Source organism: Stegodyphus dumicola, chromosome 10, assembly GCF_044657685.1.
Source record: "Stegodyphus dumicola isolate Sdum_Otavi_A_Nest chromosome 10, ASM4465768v1".
In the NCBI taxonomy this organism is placed as follows: Eukaryota; Metazoa; Arthropoda; class Arachnida; order Araneae; family Eresidae; genus Stegodyphus; species Stegodyphus dumicola.
In genome coordinates, this window is record NC_140777.1 from 139,569,112 (window position 1) to 139,589,769 (window position 20,658).

General features: G+C 31.5%; 2 protein-coding genes across 10 annotated transcripts in view; one reads left to right on the top strand and one right to left on the bottom strand.

The window, feature by feature from the left end:
• The window catches only part of LOC118189580 (WD repeat-containing protein WRAP73-like), a 76,913-nt gene extending 58,311 nt beyond the window's left edge, over positions 1-18,602 (bottom strand). For 2 of the 5 annotated variants that reach the window (XM_035360202.2, XM_035360200.2), the window contains exons 1-3: positions 18,317-18,601; positions 15,567-15,662; positions 3,457-3,513 (exon numbers count right to left, since the gene is read on the bottom strand). In XM_035360202.2, the coding sequence (XP_035216093.1) occupies positions 3,457-3,513; positions 15,567-15,662; positions 18,317-18,409 (246 nt within the window). In that variant the 5' untranslated portion in view covers positions 18,410-18,601. Of the gene's footprint in view, positions 1-3,456; positions 3,514-6,935; positions 7,029-15,566; positions 15,663-18,316 lie in introns of those variants that run through there. The other 3 variants (XM_035360201.2, XM_085825598.1, XM_085825597.1) reach the window with 3 other exon arrangements.
• A 193-nt stretch (positions 18,603-18,795) lies between these two features.
• LOC118189582 (uncharacterized) overlaps positions 18,796-20,658 on the top strand; it is a 160,238-nt gene continuing 158,375 nt past the window's right edge. For 3 of the 5 annotated variants that reach the window (XM_085825591.1, XM_085825595.1, XM_085825593.1), the window contains exon 1: positions 18,803-19,014. The gene's annotated coding sequence lies outside the window, so the exon portion shown is untranslated. Of the gene's footprint in view, positions 19,015-20,658 lie in introns of all 5 variants that reach the window. The other 2 variants (XM_085825592.1, XM_085825594.1) reach the window with 2 other exon arrangements.

Below are 20,658 nucleotides of genomic sequence, written 5' to 3' on the forward strand. Positions count from 1 at the left end.
CCGGATTATAGATCATTCCGAATTATGGGTGTCCGAATTAACGACTTTTGACTGTATTTAGAATAAGAGGGAATTTTTTCTCCTAAATTTTCAGTTTCTTAAGCAGATGATATGGCAATTGCCAGATATCAATACTTGCAAGTTAATCCATGTAGCAAATTTACTGCTCCTGCTACAGAATGCATTGAGCAAAATGGCAAACTAAACATCAGTGCAGAACTAGCCACCACTATACACTTCGCGTCAAGCTAACTAGACAATACATACAAGGCTAGAAGTCCTGAATCGAATCACAGTTTCTTCCCCCTTTTATTCAAGTTATGAGCACTCATAAATGCCTAATTTCTTCAGTTTGCTATATATTTAGCAGTGGCTTGTCAAACTTCCTGCAAATTGTATGATGAAATTCATGTTGAAACTGGTACTTATTTTAATTCTGGAACAAACAACCTGCATTTTTTCTATTTCAAATAGAGTGACGCTAGTGTGTTGCACTGATGGCGTGACTGGTGTTGTTTATGAAAGGTTGTGCATGACTTACTGCATATAAAACAAAAATACATTTAATACAAATCTATGAGAATTTCTACTATAAGACATAACAACACTGAAGGCATAGAAATGATTATTGTAAGTTATTATCCTCATAATGTGAGGATCTTGCTAGTGGCAAGAGTTAAGAGTTTAAGAGCATTCCGAGTTCTTACCTTGTCTGAAACAGTTTGCAGATTGAATTAGTCACACCCTCTTATTTTTTTAAGTTGCATTTACGTTCTCTGATTCATTATAGTTGAAACAATATCGGAGGAGAAACATGATCACTGGTCCACCAGACTCCCTGAAATCAAAAGGTTTTGGTGATAGACACAGTGCAAATCACTGAAATCCCTTGACATGGGCCATGAACTTATGATTCTTGTAATATCAAGTGGAGCTGTAACTGAATGAATTATTGCTTCTGCAATGTCAGAGCCTGTCATCTCACATCTCATAACAGCTCAAACACTGCAACCTGTGGGGGTCCTACATGTGAATTTCTTATCTTTGTGTGATCTGCCACACAGTATCCATGGAGCAACTCAAAGCTTGCAAATTTGAAAGAATTCTTGAATCTAGCACACAAGAGCACTTTTACCCTCCCTATCAATAGAGAGAATTCCACTCCCATATCAAGGCCTCAAGTTCTGTTCCCAAGGCCAAGCGACTTCTCACGTCACACTTTCAATTCTTCCCATAGATGTTGTTACGAGCAAGCCTCCACTAAAACACATGAAAGTGCTGAATAGCAGTAAGCCAAAAACAACCACAAATAATACTTTACATTTCTGAAATTCATTTCATTAGCCTTTCTCAATTTGCAATAACAAAAGCTGAATCATGTTTTTTTTTAATTAAATTGGGCAATACGATTTTTTGCACATTTGTATAAAAGCTGTTTAAATCATATTAAACCAAAATAATTTCCTTTATTCTAATAATCAATAAAATGTTAGGGTCATAGATTTTCCCAAATTATTAATTATTTCAAAGTAATTATAGTATTTACTCCCATATCTCCCCCTTTACCTACTATTTTATTGCATGAAAACCAGGAAGAGAAAAATAAATGCTGAATTTTATTTCTAAAGAAGCCTGCTTAAATGATAATCATAGCATATTAAAATGTCCACTTTTACATCATGTATTTCAAAGGACTTATTAATTTCAATAATAGATTATTTCACTGTGTAATGACCATTTATGTAAAAAACATGAAACACATACAGGAAATTTTTAACATTTAATTAAATCTCTTATTTGATGTTTACACTTTAATTTTAGATTGCAATCACTATAAATGTAAAGATTGTGACTAAAGAATGAACAAATGATAGAATTTGTTTTTGGAATATGAATTGAAATATATATATGAATTTGAACACATTTTTGACAGGAAGATGTATGTACGATTTGTGTTATGAAAACATTGGTTATTTAATTTTAGCACATAACTCACTGTTCTTTATTTTATATATTTTGCAAAAGCAATGTTGCATTTAAATTGATTATTATTTTCCTTATTAGAAGAAAGTCAAGGCACTGATTAAATTTGGATCTGTTTTCAATCAGATTTAGCATGATAACACAAAAATAATTTAACAAGAACATTCATAACAACAATCTAAGTAAAACTTAAAAACTAAACAGACATGCTGAACACAAGAACAGAAACTTCTTGTCAACCTCCACCAACATGAAAATATGCTCTTGGTAAGATACTGGAAGACTGCCCCATGACAACTGATTTCCATTCTTTTGGTTGGCGATAATCAAGCATTCTGCTACGTTTTCAAAGAGAGTAGAAGTAGAGTTACGGTTACTGCAATCTCGCCAAATATGCTGAAAATGGAATCTGTTTCTATTCATCACCAAATGATTCTCATAAATATTATTACCTTTTTAAATAAAAATTTAGGGATGAAATTTTCTTTTTGTCAGCTCTTTTCTGATCAGACTTTTTTTCCCAACAATATTCATATTTCATTATTTAATTTCTAAAATACAACTACTAAAAATGACAGAAGTCTATTCTCTACTGGATACACCTACTTTTTATACCGAATATTCTCAAGTTAGGTTGATTTACAGATTTCTAACCTATCAAATTCATGTAGCAGCAACTGAATGAAAAGACACAAATATTTTCAGTAATGTTAAATGAAATCACCAGTTTTATGCTCTCTGAGCAATCTGAAATTAATCCGATAAAATGTATTTTTTATTTGCTTTTATCATTTATTCTGGATTTAATAAACTAGTCATTCTTTTCATGCAGCATTATGTAGCATTCAGGTTGCCACCATCTAGTTAGCTAACCCATTAATAGAAGTGTACCAAAGACAATATAATAATAAACAACTTATAATTTTCAAATTCACCAAACTTTTATGATGATCAAGTGAAAGATAGATGTGAAAACCGTGAAATGAATATAAAAATAAGAGGTAAAGAAGTGTAAAACTGTTTTACACAAGATTTACTACTGAATTTCTTCATTGTAAATTTAATTGAATTTATGCTTTCATTTGATGAATTCTAATTAATTTGCACATTACTGTATACTGTTATATGAACATCAACCATATGAAGCATTAGCAATTATCTGCAGTTTTACATAAGATAAAATTTTGAATATATTATAGGTAAATTTGAAATATATAATTGTATTTAAAATTTATATATAAGTTAATTTGAAATATATAATTGAATTTAAAATTTTTTTCAAACAAATTTATCTGCTCAGTTAAATTAAGAAAAAAAATTCAACTGTACATTTAAAAATTTTAAAAATAATTATCTTATTCAAGCAAACAATAAAAATAATTATCTTTTCTAATGCTACAGAACAAGTGTTATTATAATTTAAGTTTATAAGTTGCAAAAGCACAATTGTAATATGAGATGTAAAAAAATTACCTGCACTAAATTTTCTTTTTTTATAATACAATAGATTAATTCAGAATCTGGTGACCACTATAAATAAAAAATACACAAATTAAATGAAACACAGGGTATATAAAACTATAAAATATACAAAATATAAATACTTAGAATAATACTTAAGAAAGCTGTATAATATAAAGAATAAAAACAACGTGAAATGTTAAGGAAAAATTAAAGTTTTTCTTATTTAACTTAAAAAAGATCAAACGTGCTATAGAGCTCCTCACTTTTATCCTGTTAAATGAAATGTCGAGGAACCTAGTGAACTAATAAGCGAATAATCGCTTAGTTCTAAGGAACTGAAAGCGTAAACTCAAAAAGGGTTAATTACCCTTTAGTCACTCAAAATAAGATTAACAGTCGGCCCCTTCCTTCGAGCACATAGAAAAGCCTCTACTTGGGCTTAAAATCAAAAGTAAGAAATAGAACTAACTAATGATTAACTAAGAGATTTAGCTGAAGCTAACACAATTCTAAAGTACTAGTTGGCTCGTAATCTTAAATTAGTCGGTGAACTATGAAAAGGCACGTAATATGGTTAAGCGTAACAACATACATAACAGACATAGCCTAAAGACAAACACATGCCACTCAGGAATCCTAACAATCTCCTCTCTCTCCAAGCCAGTTAAACTTGACTTAAATACTATTCTCTTTCGCATTTGCATTCAACGCGATTCTAAAAACTCATTCTGGTAGGGAGTTGTAAGTTGAATTGAATTAGACAGCCCAGATTCACTAAATTAAAATAACTGTTATAAAATTAAAGTATACCTTACAGTGCTATAATAATTTAATTATTATCTATTATTAGAAAATTTTTCATAAAAATTTTGTAATTCAAGCATTTATAATTCTTTTGATAAAATTTGCTCCTAAGAATAAAGTTCATTAAAAAAACGGAAAAGAACCTAAAATAAAACAAATCTAAAAGAACTCATTGAACTTCTCATTAATGGTATTTTCATCACTAAAACAGAAAAATTCCTCTCTTTCGCATCAATCTGATAATTACATAAAATATTTCACATTAAAAGAAGCTAAGCATACAAGTGCTACTGTAATGATTAATTATAAAATTAAAAATTTTTATACTTAATGACAAAACAAAAAATAATTTATTTCATCGCATTATAATCATAAAATAATAAACAATATTACCAAAACTAAGTTACTTTTATTTTGTTTAATTTATATAAAAATAAATGTTCTTTTGAATAATTTTAAGACTACAGGAAATTACACATAAATTTAGGAAAAGATGGAAAGAGAGAAGGGAGAAACTAATTTTATTGTAGTTCACCTCTATTTTCTACAGCAGTTTTACATCTTTATACAATCCTAACCCTCCTCCCAGAATTTATTCCCAAAAGCCTTTAGTCCTCAAAAAGGCCTATGGGAATTCTATATTTCTTTTACTACAATTGAAAAATCCTCCTTCCATTTTGCACCTAAATTTTTTTCCTCATAGTCTCTGTGGCATGGTGTAATTTCCTTCTGTACCCACAGAAATATTGAATGAAAAAGGATTTATAGGTTACTCTGAACCTTCTTTATTTAGATTTGATGGCAGCCCAACACAAACCAGTCCATAAATTTTAGCCATGTTTAGTTTTTAAAGATCCTCATTTTTTAAAGAAATATTCCAGATTTTTAAATTCATCAGTTCTAATGAGAATACACTAGCAAAGTAAAGCACTGTGGTTTTACGCAATTTCCGAATAAGCTATCCGTATGAATTGAAATAATTCTTGCATTTAAACTTGTATTCCAAATTAAGATTTAACGTGAAATTAATGTAGATAATTACTGAGAGAATTAGATTTTATAGCATAGATTACGTCAGATGAGATCACTTGGGGTCACGTGATAAGAATCGGCGAATCAGCTTTTTGAACCATAAAAGCATAATAAATTCTTGAATTAATATCTTTTTACAAATTTTATAAAATTTTTAAATGTTTATGCCTTTAAAATAAAAAATTCTTAGAACTAACACTTGTTAACATTTTTATGTGTATAATCTATGTTGTCGCCAATAAAGTCTGCTTGGCGAGATTTGCGCCAGTGAAACGGAAAAGTACCAAAATTTCCATATTTTCTTGGCTGTATGCTAATTTCCTTATTCTATATTAGTTTTAAATTTTTAACTTGAAATCTTGCCTAAAATTGAACGCCGAACATCAGGTGTGCCCAAAATAGGATCACTAAGAGACTAGGACCAGACCAACAACTTTATCATTACTTCTGTGCATATCTCCGGTCAGGTCATTCACAATAGAAAGGTATGTCCACATTTGTGTTTTATTTCCTGTTTTTATCTTTCTTTTTTTCGGGGGGGGGGGAGGTTTGGTTATCAACTAAGAAATTGTTGGGGTGATTTTCTAAAGGTCAAGGGTAATATTATCAGTTATCTGTTTCGCTTTTCACTAGAGCAATTTTCTTTTTCTCTTTTGCTTTCATTCAAAGAAGTTTTGTTAGAACTATGTTTTGATAGTTTTGAGTTGTAGATGTTTACCTAATTTTATTTTACAGTTTATAATTTCTAATTGTAGATATAATACTAATTTTTTTTTTATTATTTTCCAACTGAATCGAAGAGGGCTGACCATTTCTGAAGCACTGAAGGCTAATGCTACATGAACTGCCTTCAGATAGTGAATCTGATACGAATCAAGGTACCCGCACAAAACATGCAATGTTGATAGTTTATAATAATATTTTTTTATTACAGTCAAGAGTCGTTAATCCGGACTCGTCGGGACTTCGGCGATTCCGGATTATCGATTTTTCTGGATTATAGATCATCAGTTTAAATCTCGTAAGATGGCATGCAGAAATTCTAAAATTAAAAATATGAAACCGTAATTTATGAAATAAAGAACAATTATGATCTAAAGGGTATCAAAATTTGCGAAAAGAAAAAGCTTAATATTTATTTGTTTACTTTATTAAACATTTCTTTTAATGTAAGTTGTTTAAGTTGCTTCGTTTCATGTGATAATACTTTCTCTTTAATTCTATTAAACAGACATAATTTCTTGTTTAGTTACAAAGTTCCGCTGTTCAAGTCCTATAATTGCTGTGTTGAGAATACCGACTAATTTGTCAATCGAAATGTTTTCGTTTTCAATAACCTCTGGGTCACTTTCTTCACTATCGGAAGCGAATTATAATGACCAGGAACTTGTTTTAAATCATATCAAAGAACGGAGCATATCGAGATGAAATACTACATTTGGTAAGGAATTATAAGCCAAATAAAAACATCTGCGCTGAAGATAAGGATAGTGCTGACAAATCAACTTCCAATTCATTACCCCCCCCGCCGAGCAGCGTGAAATTGATAAACAGATTTCGGATTTCAAAACATACTTTCGCTTTAGATCCTTTACATATTAACAAATATATATCGGAAATTCTATTTGATATAATCGAAAGTTTAAGCTTACTTTTATAAAATTGCTCTTACAGTCTGCAAAAAATAATAAGCCGGATCCAATTCGAAAATTAAGGAACAACGCAATCATCAACATTAACTGAAATAGATAATTAGATAATTTTAGCTTATACGTCCATTATACATGAAACGCGCACGCGAAAACGTATTCTGCACTTGCGCACACTGATATGCGCAGTCGTAAAAGGTCTTACGCGCACGCGTAAACGCCTATGCGCATGTGTCAACGCGGCGCATGCGCAGAAAGTTTTTAGTTTTGATGTCCGGATTATAGATCATTCCGAATTATGGGTGTTCGAATTAACGACTTTTGACTGTATTTTCCAAATGGATCAAAGAGGGCTGACTATTTCTGAAGCACTGAAAGTTAATGCTACATGAACTGCCTTCAGATAGTCAATCTGATACGGATCCTGGTATGTGTGCAAAACATATGCAATGTTGGGTTGTGCTTTTTTAAAGATGTCATAGTCTCTCACTGACCAAATGGTGAAGGCCATGATCATCCAACTGCAGACTGAAACATGTCAGCATATAATCTTCACAAAACCTAGTGCAGAGTTGCACTAGGTAATATTGGGAACAAAAAAAAAAAAAAAAAAAAAAAAAAAAAAAAGAAAGAAAGAAAGAAAGAAAGAAAGAAAGAAAGCTGTCTCAAGACCTTTCAATTTTATTAAATGAAAATTAAAATTATGTTTCACTTAAATTTATTGGTTTGTAAACTTAATATTTTGTATCACTGTGACACATGTAATCACAAATCAGATTAGGAAGCAAAGATTAAAAATTAAATCAGTTTCTCTAAAATTTTATCGCCCACTCTTCCATAAAAAAAATTCATGAATTTTCTACCTAAAAAATAAGTTATAAAAACAAATGCACAGATTAATCTGATTTCAAAAAGGATATTAAGAATGATAATTATGAAAACTAATAAATAGAAAAGGCAGTGCTAATAAAGTGGTCTCTTCCAATATCAACTTTTTTTTCTTTCATGCATTTTACTACATAAAAATCACAAATTGAGAAAGAATCAGCTCTTTAAATAAATACCACATATCACTTGAAAAAACTTTCAGTTCACATATACATTTTTCATCTAGAAGAGAAATCGAGAGTGTGAAAAGCACAGTTCCAAAAACTCTCTGCCTAAGCTCTATACAACTTAGAACACTCAAGAAAATGGAACCTAAGGATCTTACTCGTCTCATATGAGATACTGCAGTCATGAATGTCTGGAATGCTAATCCAAGCAGAGTGAGTAGTCACCCCTACTAACCATCATATTTAAAGTAATTAAATACATTTATTTAATTAAAGAATACTGATTTTAGAGACAGTATTTTGATTTGAAATGTGCACTAAATTTTAAATTTGCACTTGAGAAAAAAATTAAACAGCTCCTTCAAACAAACTTCATATCCTCTTCACTTCTGGTTAGCTGTAAGAAAAGGAAATTTTAAACCTCATCTTTTCTTTACATGTTAACACTGGGGGGTCCTGCGACAAGCTGACCACTTATTCAGGGCATATGCTCACGCACCCCGGGGCCCACGGTCAAGAAAGGAGATTTCCGGCACCGCAGGCCTTGGCTGTTACACCACTGAGTTTTGTTTTAGTTTTAATTATGTATAGATATAGTAAACTTTTTTAAACAATAATGAAACTTTTATTTATTCATGATTTCATTGTCCTCTATTCGTATTTAATAGGCAGTAAAATGATTAATCTAATGCTGTTTTGTTTAGCATCTTATCTTACGAGTCCTGCTCAGTTAACCAGCCAGTTAAGATACTAACTAAATACAGCAGAAATTCAATTTAACATTTTGAAAGAAAATGGAAAAAAAAAAAAAAAAGATGAATGTGAGTAAATGATTAAACTAAGAAATTAGTACACATCATAAATAAATGTCATTTATTACTTACGGTGCGAGTTTACTATGGTAATGAAATTTTAAAATGACCGAAATCTGCCTCAATTGAAAATATGACTTTTTAAGACTAAAATGTTTTTATGCTGTATGTTACTTCCACTTTGTGTACAGAAAAATATTTTAACCTTTTATAGAACTTCATTAATCTTGGCGAAGCTTAGTAACTTATTTGTTTATTTATGTCCTTAATTTTCTTCCACTATACTCCTTGTAGCCTTAAGCTGAAAGCTAACTTTGAAACCCCTGAAAATCAACAGAAATAAGCTACAACAGAAATTTGTAGCAACTTTTCACAAAATAACACTTAGAAATTATGTTAATAACATGGATGCTGAGCTAATGTCCATGTTTAAAACATTACTGTGTTGTCAGAAAAAAGTAATGCAGATTATTAATATACATTTTGAGACAAAAAATATTTTCAAGTGATACATACAGTAAATACTATGGCAGGAATGTGATTTATTGTAAGCGATTCATGCAGAAAATGATGGAATCAAGAATAACATTTATATAAAACTTCATTTGAGAACAGAAATGGGAACAATACATGCAGAACAATGAGACATTGTTGGAAAAATAGATCGAGGTTCTATTATATACAACAAAAGTCAGAACAGCTGTCATATAAGGACCAGGTTGACAAAAAATTTCTCAGCAAACATTTTTGGCGAGAAACTCCACAATTGGCTTTACTCTTATGTGTGCCCTAAGATCACCAAATGTAGTGATATGTGTTGTGTGCTGGTTCTTGGCACGATTCCGTACTGTGGGATGATATGTTGGACGATGCTGTTTATATGGCAAAACTTTTGACGTTGAAACTTAACTCTTTTGCTGCAGTGTCGTGCATGTTTTGAAATGGCCTACGTTGCAATGATAGACGTGGTGGGAAGGTTTCAGTCGCATATTTTAGAGTGTGTGGAAAGTAAATTTAGTATTAAAAGGTACGATGTTGGAGTTGTTAACGAATCTTTTGTTCACGGGTGTGTTTATGAGGATCGAAGTATATTTTTGGAATTTCTGTGGTTCTTTTGAAACGGAGTGCGAAATGCGGAGCTGCTATAAGAACTTGGTCGAAGAAGGGCATTTCTGATAGTTCTTGTGTGGATTTGCAGTTAAATGCTTGCTAGTAAAGTATGTGGCTGTCAGCAGAGTTTAAGATTTGGGTCGTGATTATCATGTAGTAAGTTAACTTTGCAGGAAGTTTTTATCATTACTTTCGAAATTTTGAATTACAGAAAGACATGTTATATAACACAATAGTGGCACTTTTGTTCACAGATGTTGTGTGACTGGCAAAATTTTATTAACGAATCTATTATGTTAAGTGCATTTTATTTTACTGTTTTTATTTTGTAGAATGTTACGTTCATTGTTTTTTTACTATGAATTTCTGTTCTTATTATTGTTTTTGAATTGTTTGTAATTTTAGTTATTTTAGTTTATTTTGTTGATTTGTGTGCTATGCCTAGATTGTGCAATTCGTAGATGTTTTTTTAAGTTTAAACAGGATGGTGTGTACATAGTATTCTTTGAAATTTAATGCTGTTATGTTAATTTATTAAAGCGAGGTGTGCGTAGTTTGTAGATTCATTTGTTGTCTACATTGTGCAATTCGTAGATGTTTTTCTAAGTTAAAACATATCGCTGTGTACATGGATTCTTGTCAAATATTTTTTATTAGAAACTTTACGTTTTTGCCATCTAAATTTTTTATTTTTGTTTCAGATTTTTAGCTTAAATTGTTTGTTCAAAACGTGGTTTTTGCATGTTCGAAAATTTGGAGACATTTTAGGCTTTAAGTTCAAAACATAGACAAAAAATTTAGATAGTAATATGGCACCATGGAGTTTCTTGCCAAAAATGTTTCACGAGAAAGTTGTTTCCGCATTCGGTGACTTGAGGGCGCATATAAGAGTAGTACCCCACAATTTTACTTACCAAAATTTTGCATTTTCATTTCAAACCTAAAACCTAAAATGTCTAAAAAAAAACACATTTTTGCAAATGATTTACGCTAAAAGTCCGAAATAAAAACAAAAAATGGTAAAAGTATATTTAAAGGTACCCCTTGGTGAAATTTGGGGATATATGAATACAGAGTTTGTGCAATTCTTTGACTTGTTATTTTGGATTTTTGGCCAAAAATCGGTGCTACACAAAACCAAAATAACAAGACAAAGAATTCCACAAACTCGGTATTCATGTACACATCGACCTATTTTCATTTTTAAAAAAAAATCGTCCAAGAATTGCACAAAAATGGCATTGTGCACTCCCTTGACTTTATCCATGTACACATCGACCTATTTTCACTTAAAAAAACATCAGAGAATTGTACAAACTAGGCTTTGCAAACTCCCTTGAGTTTACTCATGTACACATCGATATATTTTCACTTAAAAAGTCAAAGGAGCACCCAATTCTACAGTAGAGGCAAACAAAAAATACATAATCTCAATAAACTACATTTAAAACCAAACAATAAAATAACATAAAAAGGAAAAACCTGTTATGCATTTAAGCACTACACAAAACAAATATCCACTCACCTTATTTAGAAATTTCTTCATCTTCAGTCTATGGCACACAAAATTCCTTAACAGCACCCAAAAATTTCCTAAAATTATCTGAACTAGAATCCGTATATCGGCGTTGCCACATAAATTCACAAAAATAAGAGTAAAAAATGTCCTACATAGTTCTGGACTGTCCAGAAAATGGCGACTAAGTAAACCTTCATTTACACACCAGTCAATTAATGCACTTTTCTTCTTTCGTTCCAAATAGTACAGAAACTTCAAATAAATCTTACTACATTCAGCCATTCTGCCGTCTAAACAATGAAACAAGCAATCTACTTTCTAACCAACACACACCACAAAAGCCCTTACAAAACATCACCTGATCCATATTTCCCGGAATAATGCAAATGATTATATCATAATAGGGTTTCCATAACATTCAACTACTCAGGTTACCATAAATGAAACAACAACTTGGCAATAAATGGAACAATTTGGTGATACATGAAACAACAACTTCACGATAATACAATGGGTACCCTAAAGTCAACTATAACTCTCTAAAATATTTAGACAAGTATGAAATTTCTCATCAAATTTAAACTGTAAAATTTTACAATTGGATGCCTTTTGTTGTTTGGCGATTCTTTTTTTGATGTCAAGATCAGCGCCAGGAAGACAAATTTCAAGATGGCCGCTACACAAAACCAAAATAAAAAGTCAAAGAATTGCACAAACTCAGTGTCTGTGTACACATTGATGTATTTAAAAAACATCTAGGCTAGCATAAACTTCGCGTTGCGCACTGCCTTGACTTTGTCCACGTACACATCGACTTATTTTCACTTTAAAAAAAAAAAAAAGCAGAAAGCTAAAACCAAGTTAAAACTATCATGGTAAACAGAAATGAGGTTTCATCATGAAAACTTAACAAAATTTGACACAAATTGAAGGGGCACCCAATTCCACACTACAGCCATTTAACAATAAATTCTAAGCAATTTCAACACAAATAAACTAAAAAATTAAAAATAATAACACAAAATTAAAACAATGCAACAATTAAAATAACTCTCTACAAAATTAAAACAATAAAAAAGCAAATTCGGTTGATCTTTACTGTACCAGTACCCCTTGGTTTGTATGCGAAAAAAAATCAGCAAGTGGCATTGGTTTTATGTGAAATCTGGAAGCCTGCTGCCTGAAATAGGTTCAGTAACCCTAATGTTGATAATGTTGGCAAAACTAGCCTTGGAGAAAATTGTGCGAATATCGCCAAATCTGTTGGGATAAATTGAAATTTTGGCTGTTTTTTGTAATACAGTCAAAAGTCGTTAATTCGGACACCCATAATTCGGAATGATCTATTATCCGGACCTCAAAGCTAAAAACGTTCTGCGCATGCGCCGCGTTGACACATGCGCTTACGCGTGCGCGTTTTATGTATAACGGACGGTGTAAGCTAAAATTATCTAATTATCTATTTCAGTTAATGTTGATGATTGCGTTGTTCCTTAATTTTCGAATTGTATCCGGCTTATTATTTTTTGCAGCCTGTAAGAGCAATACTATAAAAGTAAACTTGAACTTTCGATTATGTCAAATAGAATTTTTGATTCTGGAGCTCCCAAAGGATCGTACAAAACGAAAGTATGTTTCGATGTCCATCAAACAAAAAGTGGAATTGCTTCAAAAAATGGATAAAGACATGAAGAATGTGACAGAGAGGTTAGTGAAAACGAAAAAATTTCGATTGACAAGTTAGTCGGTATTCTCGGCACAGCAATTAATGGGACTTGAACAGCGGAACTTTGTAAGTGAACAAAAAATTATGTCTGTTTATAGAATTAAAGAGAATTTATTATCACATAAAACGAAACAACTTAAACAACTTACACTGAAAGAAATGTTTAATAAAGTAAACAAATAAATATTAAGCTTTTTTTTTTTTTTTTTTGTAAATTTTGATACCCTTTAGATCATAATTGTTCTTTATTTCATAAATTTACGGTTTCATATTTTTAATTTTAGAATTTCTGCATGCCATCTTACGCGATTTAAACTGATGATCTACAATCCGGAAAAATTGATAATTCGGAATCGCCGAAGTCCCGACGAGTCCGGATTAACAACTTTTGACTGTAATAACCTTTTCGTATGGGCTGTTTTTTTATTATTATTATTTTATTATTATTAGCATTCTTTTCAATTGCTGTGTTTGGTTGCACATGTGTAATGTTTTATAAAAAAGGTGCCTGAAAGGTCGTCTGAAAGTTTGCTTAGTGTTATAAATGAGTATATTCTTTACGGATACGACTATAATTTCCAACTGCTGGAAGACGTACAATTGCCTTTCAGATGAAGGCTTTGGACACTTAACAGGAAATCATAGTCTGCAATTTAAGGATCCGGATACATTAATAAAATAGAAGGAATGTGGAGTGCAGTTAAACGTGGTTCAGCCAGGAAGAAAACAAAAGACGGCTTGGACTATTATTTGGCCGAATATGTGCGGCACAAGAAGGCCCAAGGAAAATAAATCTATTTATGGCTTTCTTGAATGCTATTGTACGTATTTAGCCGCCATTAACGGCGGATGAGCCAAAGCGACCAAAAATTGACATTTCATTTATTTATTCATCTCTATGTGTTAATTTTTGTTAAAAGATTTGTTGTTTAATGTTTTTGTTAAGAAATATGTATTTTTGGTTATTTATTACTCTCTGTTTATGTACTTTTGGTTATTTGTTCGTCTCTGTGTTGTTAAGACAGCAGTAAATTTTTTCTGGTTAACATGATAGTTTTAACTTTGTTTTAGCTTCCTGATTTTGTTTAAGTAAAACAAGATCGATGTACACATAGAGAAAGTTAAGGCAGTGCGCAATGCCTATTTTGTGCAATTCTTTTTTTTTTTTTTTTTTTTTTTTTTTTTTTTTTTTTTTTAAGTTAAAATAGGTTGATATGTACATGGACAGAGTGCAATGCCTATTTTGTGCAATTCTCGGATTTTTTTTAAAGTTAAAAATAGGTTGACATGTACATGGACACGGAGTTTGTATAAGTCTTTGATTTCTTGTTTTGGTTTTGTGTAGCAGGAGGAAGGTTCGGCCCCATCTTGAAATTGGTGCCGATCCTTCCTGGCGCCAATCTTGGCATAAAAAAAAAAGAGACGTTTCACGAACTTTTATCGTAGAGTAAATTTTAACCACAAATTCACTTACCATTCAAATTACTTCCCAAAAAAAGCATAATTTCAAACAAAAACTTCTAAGGACAGATATATCATGTATATAATCTAATATACTTTCATTAATAAAACTACGCCAATCACATAAAGCATGTGAACCAAAATGCCATGACTTTAGCTATACCAGATGTCTTTCTACTATTCAAAATTTTGGTACTTAGGTATTAACACCACTGCACTTCTACCCTTCTTAATAAAATTATTGAAAACATTCCAGATGGTATCAGAATAATTTATTCCGACAGTTGGAAAAGCTACCATACAAATAGAATTGAAAAAGAAGGATTCCTACATGCTAAAGTTAATCATAAATACAATTTTATTGATCCTTATACAGGAGTTCATGTACAAACAGTTGAGAGAATGTGAGGCAGTGCTAAATGGAGGAACAAGAGATATAGGGGGGACAGCAAGACATCATTTAGAATCTTATTTAGTAGAGTTAATATGGCAACAGCATCAGGTCAAAGAATATAGAGACCATTTTGAATCTATGTTAAAATCTATATCGGCCCATTTTCCACCGAAATCCGATAAATTACAGTTTCATATTTTTAATTGTATAATTTCTGCATGCCATCTTAGCAGATTTAAATTGATGCTCTATAATCCGGAAAAACCCCTAATCCGGAATCGCCGAAGTCGCAATGAGTCCGGATTATGGACTTCATACTGTACTAAAGAATTTTTAAATATCTGCAAAAATTTTAAATTAGGCTTAAAGTACTTGTATTAATTTCATATAAGCATTCTAAAAATTGTCAAACAATAATTATCTATATATTTTAGTTACACTTTCTCATGTGTCCTCTCACATAAAAACATTTTAAACATGTACTAGCAATATTAATGAAAGAATATACCATACTTTTTGCCATTTATAAATTAAAAAAATACCATTAAATCACTTACCTCTATAAAATCAATTGCATGATCACAAACAAATAACTGGCTTATTTCTTTAGATCCGATATTCCAAATATAAAGCTGGTTTTCTGCAGCGTATGCCTAAATACATAATTTGAAAAAGAAAGAGATAAAAACCTCACTCTATGAAAGTTTATCATTTTATAAAAAATATGAATAGTCTTAGGTTTGCAATTTTAAAATATATCATGCAAATTTTATATTTTCACATCTGGTATTTTTCAGTGAATTTCACAACACTGGCTGATTTTTTTCCACCTATATTAACAATGACTCATAATTCTTTTTTCACGAGAACAGTGCCGAGTATTCCATTTGTTAATAAATTTTCTTAAAAACAAAAAAAGAAAATGTGGTACAGCTTGAATGAAAAAAAAATATTGGAGATTTTTTGGCGTAGTATACTTTTCAAGTGTTTGTGTTTCTAGCAACCCATCATATTCTAGAATGCTACATTTAGGCTACCCTTTTTCTTCATAGTAGCAGTGTAAAGGAAGTTTCTTCTCCATTAGACGTGAAACGAATCTATTGATTTCTTTAATTTCATTTTATTTCACATTTTGTATATCTTCTTATTACGATGTCATTCGTTTTAAGGGTTATTCAAAAGTTTCAATGAATGTTAACTGGGAATTTAAAATTTCAATTTTCAAATAGAAGGACAACGTTAAGAAAATGTGTGGTTGAGAATGGGTTCTTTATTTTTCATTTATGACAAGATCAGTAGTTTTCTTGGATTTTTTTTAAAGTAAGCAAATTTAATAAAGGGAGAATATATATATGAGAAGCAAAATGTTGATGGATTATAAAAATTTCCTGAAATTATAAAGGATATAAACTGGGCAGATTCAAAATTTCTTTGTAAACTCATCAGGATATTGTAAATTTTCATTTCCATTTTTTTTAAATTTAAACATGCATTCTAAACTTCTGTTTTTAAGTTTACAGCTTAGAACATGCATTCTAAACTTGAATTTTCAATGTTACTACTGACAACATATATTCTAAGTTTGCATTTTAAATTTTACTCCTTAAAACGTGCAGTCTAAATTGTATTTTCAATTTTAACTGCTAAAAATGAATTTCTTAATGCTTTCCCATTGGTTTGGCAATTTGGTAGCCTCCCAAAAAATTCGTGAATAGGGGTCCTATATGCAAGCTGTTCCAAAAATGTTTAAAATTTTTATTTACTGAGAAGATGCTAAATCTTTCTAAGACTCTACCTTGTAGCTAAATATCTGAAAATGGCTTTTAAATAAGACCTTATGAAAAACAGCTATCGATTGGAATAGATTTATGGCAGAGGTGTATTGAGTCTAATCTGGCAATCTAATAAGCAAATATGTAGACAAAAATCTGTTCGCACAAGGAAAAAACAAAGCCAGTAGGGTTCTTCTGCAATATTGGATGTTTGGTGAATTATGCCAAGAAAGTGATGAATTCTTTCTTGCTTGGGTTTGGAATAAAGAGACAAGTACACTCATTGCCAAAATTGTCAACCATGTGCAAGAGTGATCAATGATTTATTCTGACTGCCTTTAAGCATGTAAAACAAAAGACTTGGAAAAAGTAGATTAGAGGCATTTTACTGTAAACCATAAATTTTATTTTGGTTGATCTTTGGATTATGGTAACTTTGTGGTTTTTTGGCGAAAATTTGGCAACCAACTCTGCTACAGCAACCTTCTACTTTTTTTTTCGGCACCATTTTGTCTTCACGAAGTAAAGACATGTTTCTTTTCTTTTTATTTACTGAACACTTTTTCCAACAATCTGCTAGTCAAATTGCACTTATGCTAGAAATTTTATGGAACAAAACTGCTTAATCATAACAAATATTAACTGCAAAATTGTGAAAACGTGCAGAATCTCAAACTCCTTGCCGCGTTTTTCAGAATCGCACATACAGAGTAACCATGTACACGTCGACTTATTTTTACTTAAAAAAACATCCCAGTACTGAGTACGTCTCACATTATTCCCAAAGTCCTAGGTAGTAACCTTTATCGCCTCCAAAATGTCGCCAAATTACCTGTTACCATATTCCAAAGATCAGCCTTTGTTTTATTTATTCAACAGCAGTTGCTGAAGAGTACAGCACTTCATTAATGACAGAAAAAAAAATCTATACGACACAGTTCACCCTCATTTGTCTTACCTCGCAGAGTTCATGTGGTGAAAGTCCTTGGGACGAGAATACTTCTTATGGCATATTAAAAGCAACTATGGGAACATGACAACCACAAAGTGTATGTGAGAAGTAAACATAAACTTGGAGATAAGCCTGGTGTTTAAAGAATGTGCTCGAGAAGGGGAATAATAAGGAATTACTCCTTTCTCTTTATTTACCTATGAGGGTATTTTTCGGTTATGCACCAGTCACGCATTTTGGCAGTACAATTGTAATAATATGTGTGCGTCTGTTTAATTATGCTGTTTGCACACACATACACACATAGCTGCCAGGTAGTGATATCGTTCAGTCTCAGCATATATTTGGCTTCTCTTTCACAGCTGCCAAAATACGTGTAAGGTGCATAACGTAAAAGTACCAAATTGTACATATATAGGTGAAAACACAAACTTTCTTGGATATTCATTTTCTAGAGTTTAAAATCATAAGAGGGAAAAAAAAAAAAAAAAATGCTAGCATATTCAGTGAAAGACTAAAAGGAAGGCATTTCCTTATTGCTAGTGTTTAAGAAACCAAAAACATGAAAATGCTTTCTACTCACCAGTGCTAATCCACCGGGGCTAAAAGATGCACAAGCATCTGAATTGTGACTAATAATTTTAGAAAACTTAATGCTCTCGAATTCTTGAAACATGTTAAAGACTTCAAATCATACAAATAATGGAAATATTTACTTGGAATTTAATAATGATATTTCAGATGTATGACAAATTCAGCAATCCCACTGCGTTGTTCATAACTAATTAAGAAGTTTAAGTAATTATGAACAACATTCGCAACCTTGTAAACTTTTTGTAAACTCCGCTTTTTGATAACATGTTGCCACATAGTTAGACCCAATTACCTACTTGAAAATCTCGTAAATTCATGAGTCTGGTCTGAAATGGATACGGATACATTCCTGCAAACTAACAAAAAAAAAAAACTTTAAACTCTTTGCTGAAATGCATGGTGTGATATTCCAAAAATTCAAAGAAGTTGTCAAACATATCAAACAATATAGGTATGAGTATGGCAACGTTTGATTTTAATGGCGCCTAAACAATGTGACGGTTCACGTTCTTAAATGTATATGATGTATGTGTTCGTTAAGTGTTTTATAGATTTTGTTTTATGAACGTATATGTAGTTTCTTCCTACGATATTTGTTTTTAGCACAGACATATGCCCATGAAATGACTATTATTCTCCCGTATTGATTATGATTTTATGGTTAGATTTCTTTATTTGAAGATTATGGTAAGCTTAATATGAATGATTTTTTGTGAAAATAAATTTAATCATTACGATTAGGAAAGCATAAAAATTGTATTTATCTTAAGTTTTAAATTACAGAGAAATATGATTGATTCTTTAATTCTTTATTATTATCCTTGTGATATCCCTGATGCTGTAGCTCCCAATAAAAGGCTATATTTTGTGTAGTTTTACCGTAAACATTGCATATTTTGCTTTGCTACATTTTTGGCTAAAGTGCAGAATCGCCCACTTATTTGTTTGGTGTTTTTTTTTTTCTTTTTTTTTTTTTTTTTCAAGAGTAAGAAGAATTGGATTTTTGTCAATTTTCTTTGACTTTTTAAGTGCAAATAGGTCGATGTGCACCTGGATACCGAGTGTGTGCAATTCTTAAAAACTCTTTAAGCGGTGGGCGATTCTGCACTCCCCCCAAAAAAATCCCACTATCGCTCATAAGATACTGGAAAACATCGCACAAACACAAAAGCGGCGGGAAATATTTTACGCCGCACCACTAAAACAATAAAAATTTGGCTAAAGTGCAGAATCACCCACTTATTTGATTGGCGTTTGTTTGGCACTTTTTACAAGACTAAGAAGAAGTAGATTTTCGTCAATTTTCTTTGACTTTTTAAGTGAAAATAGGTTGATGTGTACATGGATACTGAGTATGTGCAATTCTTAAAAGCGTGCTAAGCAGTGGGCGATTCTGAACTTTCCCCCCATTTCAGGACAAATAAGTGCATTTCCTTCTTTGGTGCAGCAAAATTTGTTGTGTTTTATTCCTCTGTAGTTATTTAACTTATATCTATTCGAGTGCAAACTACAGTTTTAAATGATCAACTGAATTTATCTATGAAATTCTTTTTTATTATTTTAGATCATTTTTTAAATGCAGTAATGAAAAATAAAAAGCAAAAATTCATTCCAGAAAAAAATCTGCTTTAAAGCGATTCGAACAAATAACATCAGCATGTACCGTAATTTCGCACGTATAGTCCGCAGACACGATTTTATATAAAAAAAAATTTAAAAATTGTCAGATAGTCCGCACCACCGGATAGTCCGCGGACTATACGTCCAAAATTACGTTTTTTTAATACGGCAATATTCCCATGCTTTTTAAACACATCCTTTTGTTTGCGCAAATTTCTCACCGCTTTCTTGTCCACTTCAAAATAACGGAGTAAAATCCTAGTATACGGTGCAGCCTTGGCGCGACTTTGAAAATTATCGCCAACACCAAAAATGATCCAAAGAACGTCTATATATATACTATACACGCATAGTATATATACTATATACATAGTATATACTATGTTTAACTATATATTTTCTTTGAATGACCCGTTAACTACTCATCGTATATGTCCCGTTTTTACTGCTCATCATAAAGTCGCCAAAAGTAGTCAAATCCCGTGTGCACCGGATACTAGGATTAAACCAATAACGGCCCGCTTCTCTATTTCCATCTTTTTCAGTTTTCTCAACTACCTCTCAGCAGTAAATCTCCGGCGATGTTTCATCAACGTTAGCGAAGACGAAAGACAAAATACGAAAACAAAATACTGTGCAATGTGCTATCCTCGTGATAAGTGGTAATGAAATGTGACCTTCGACCCCACTCACTCGGTGTTGCCAAACCAC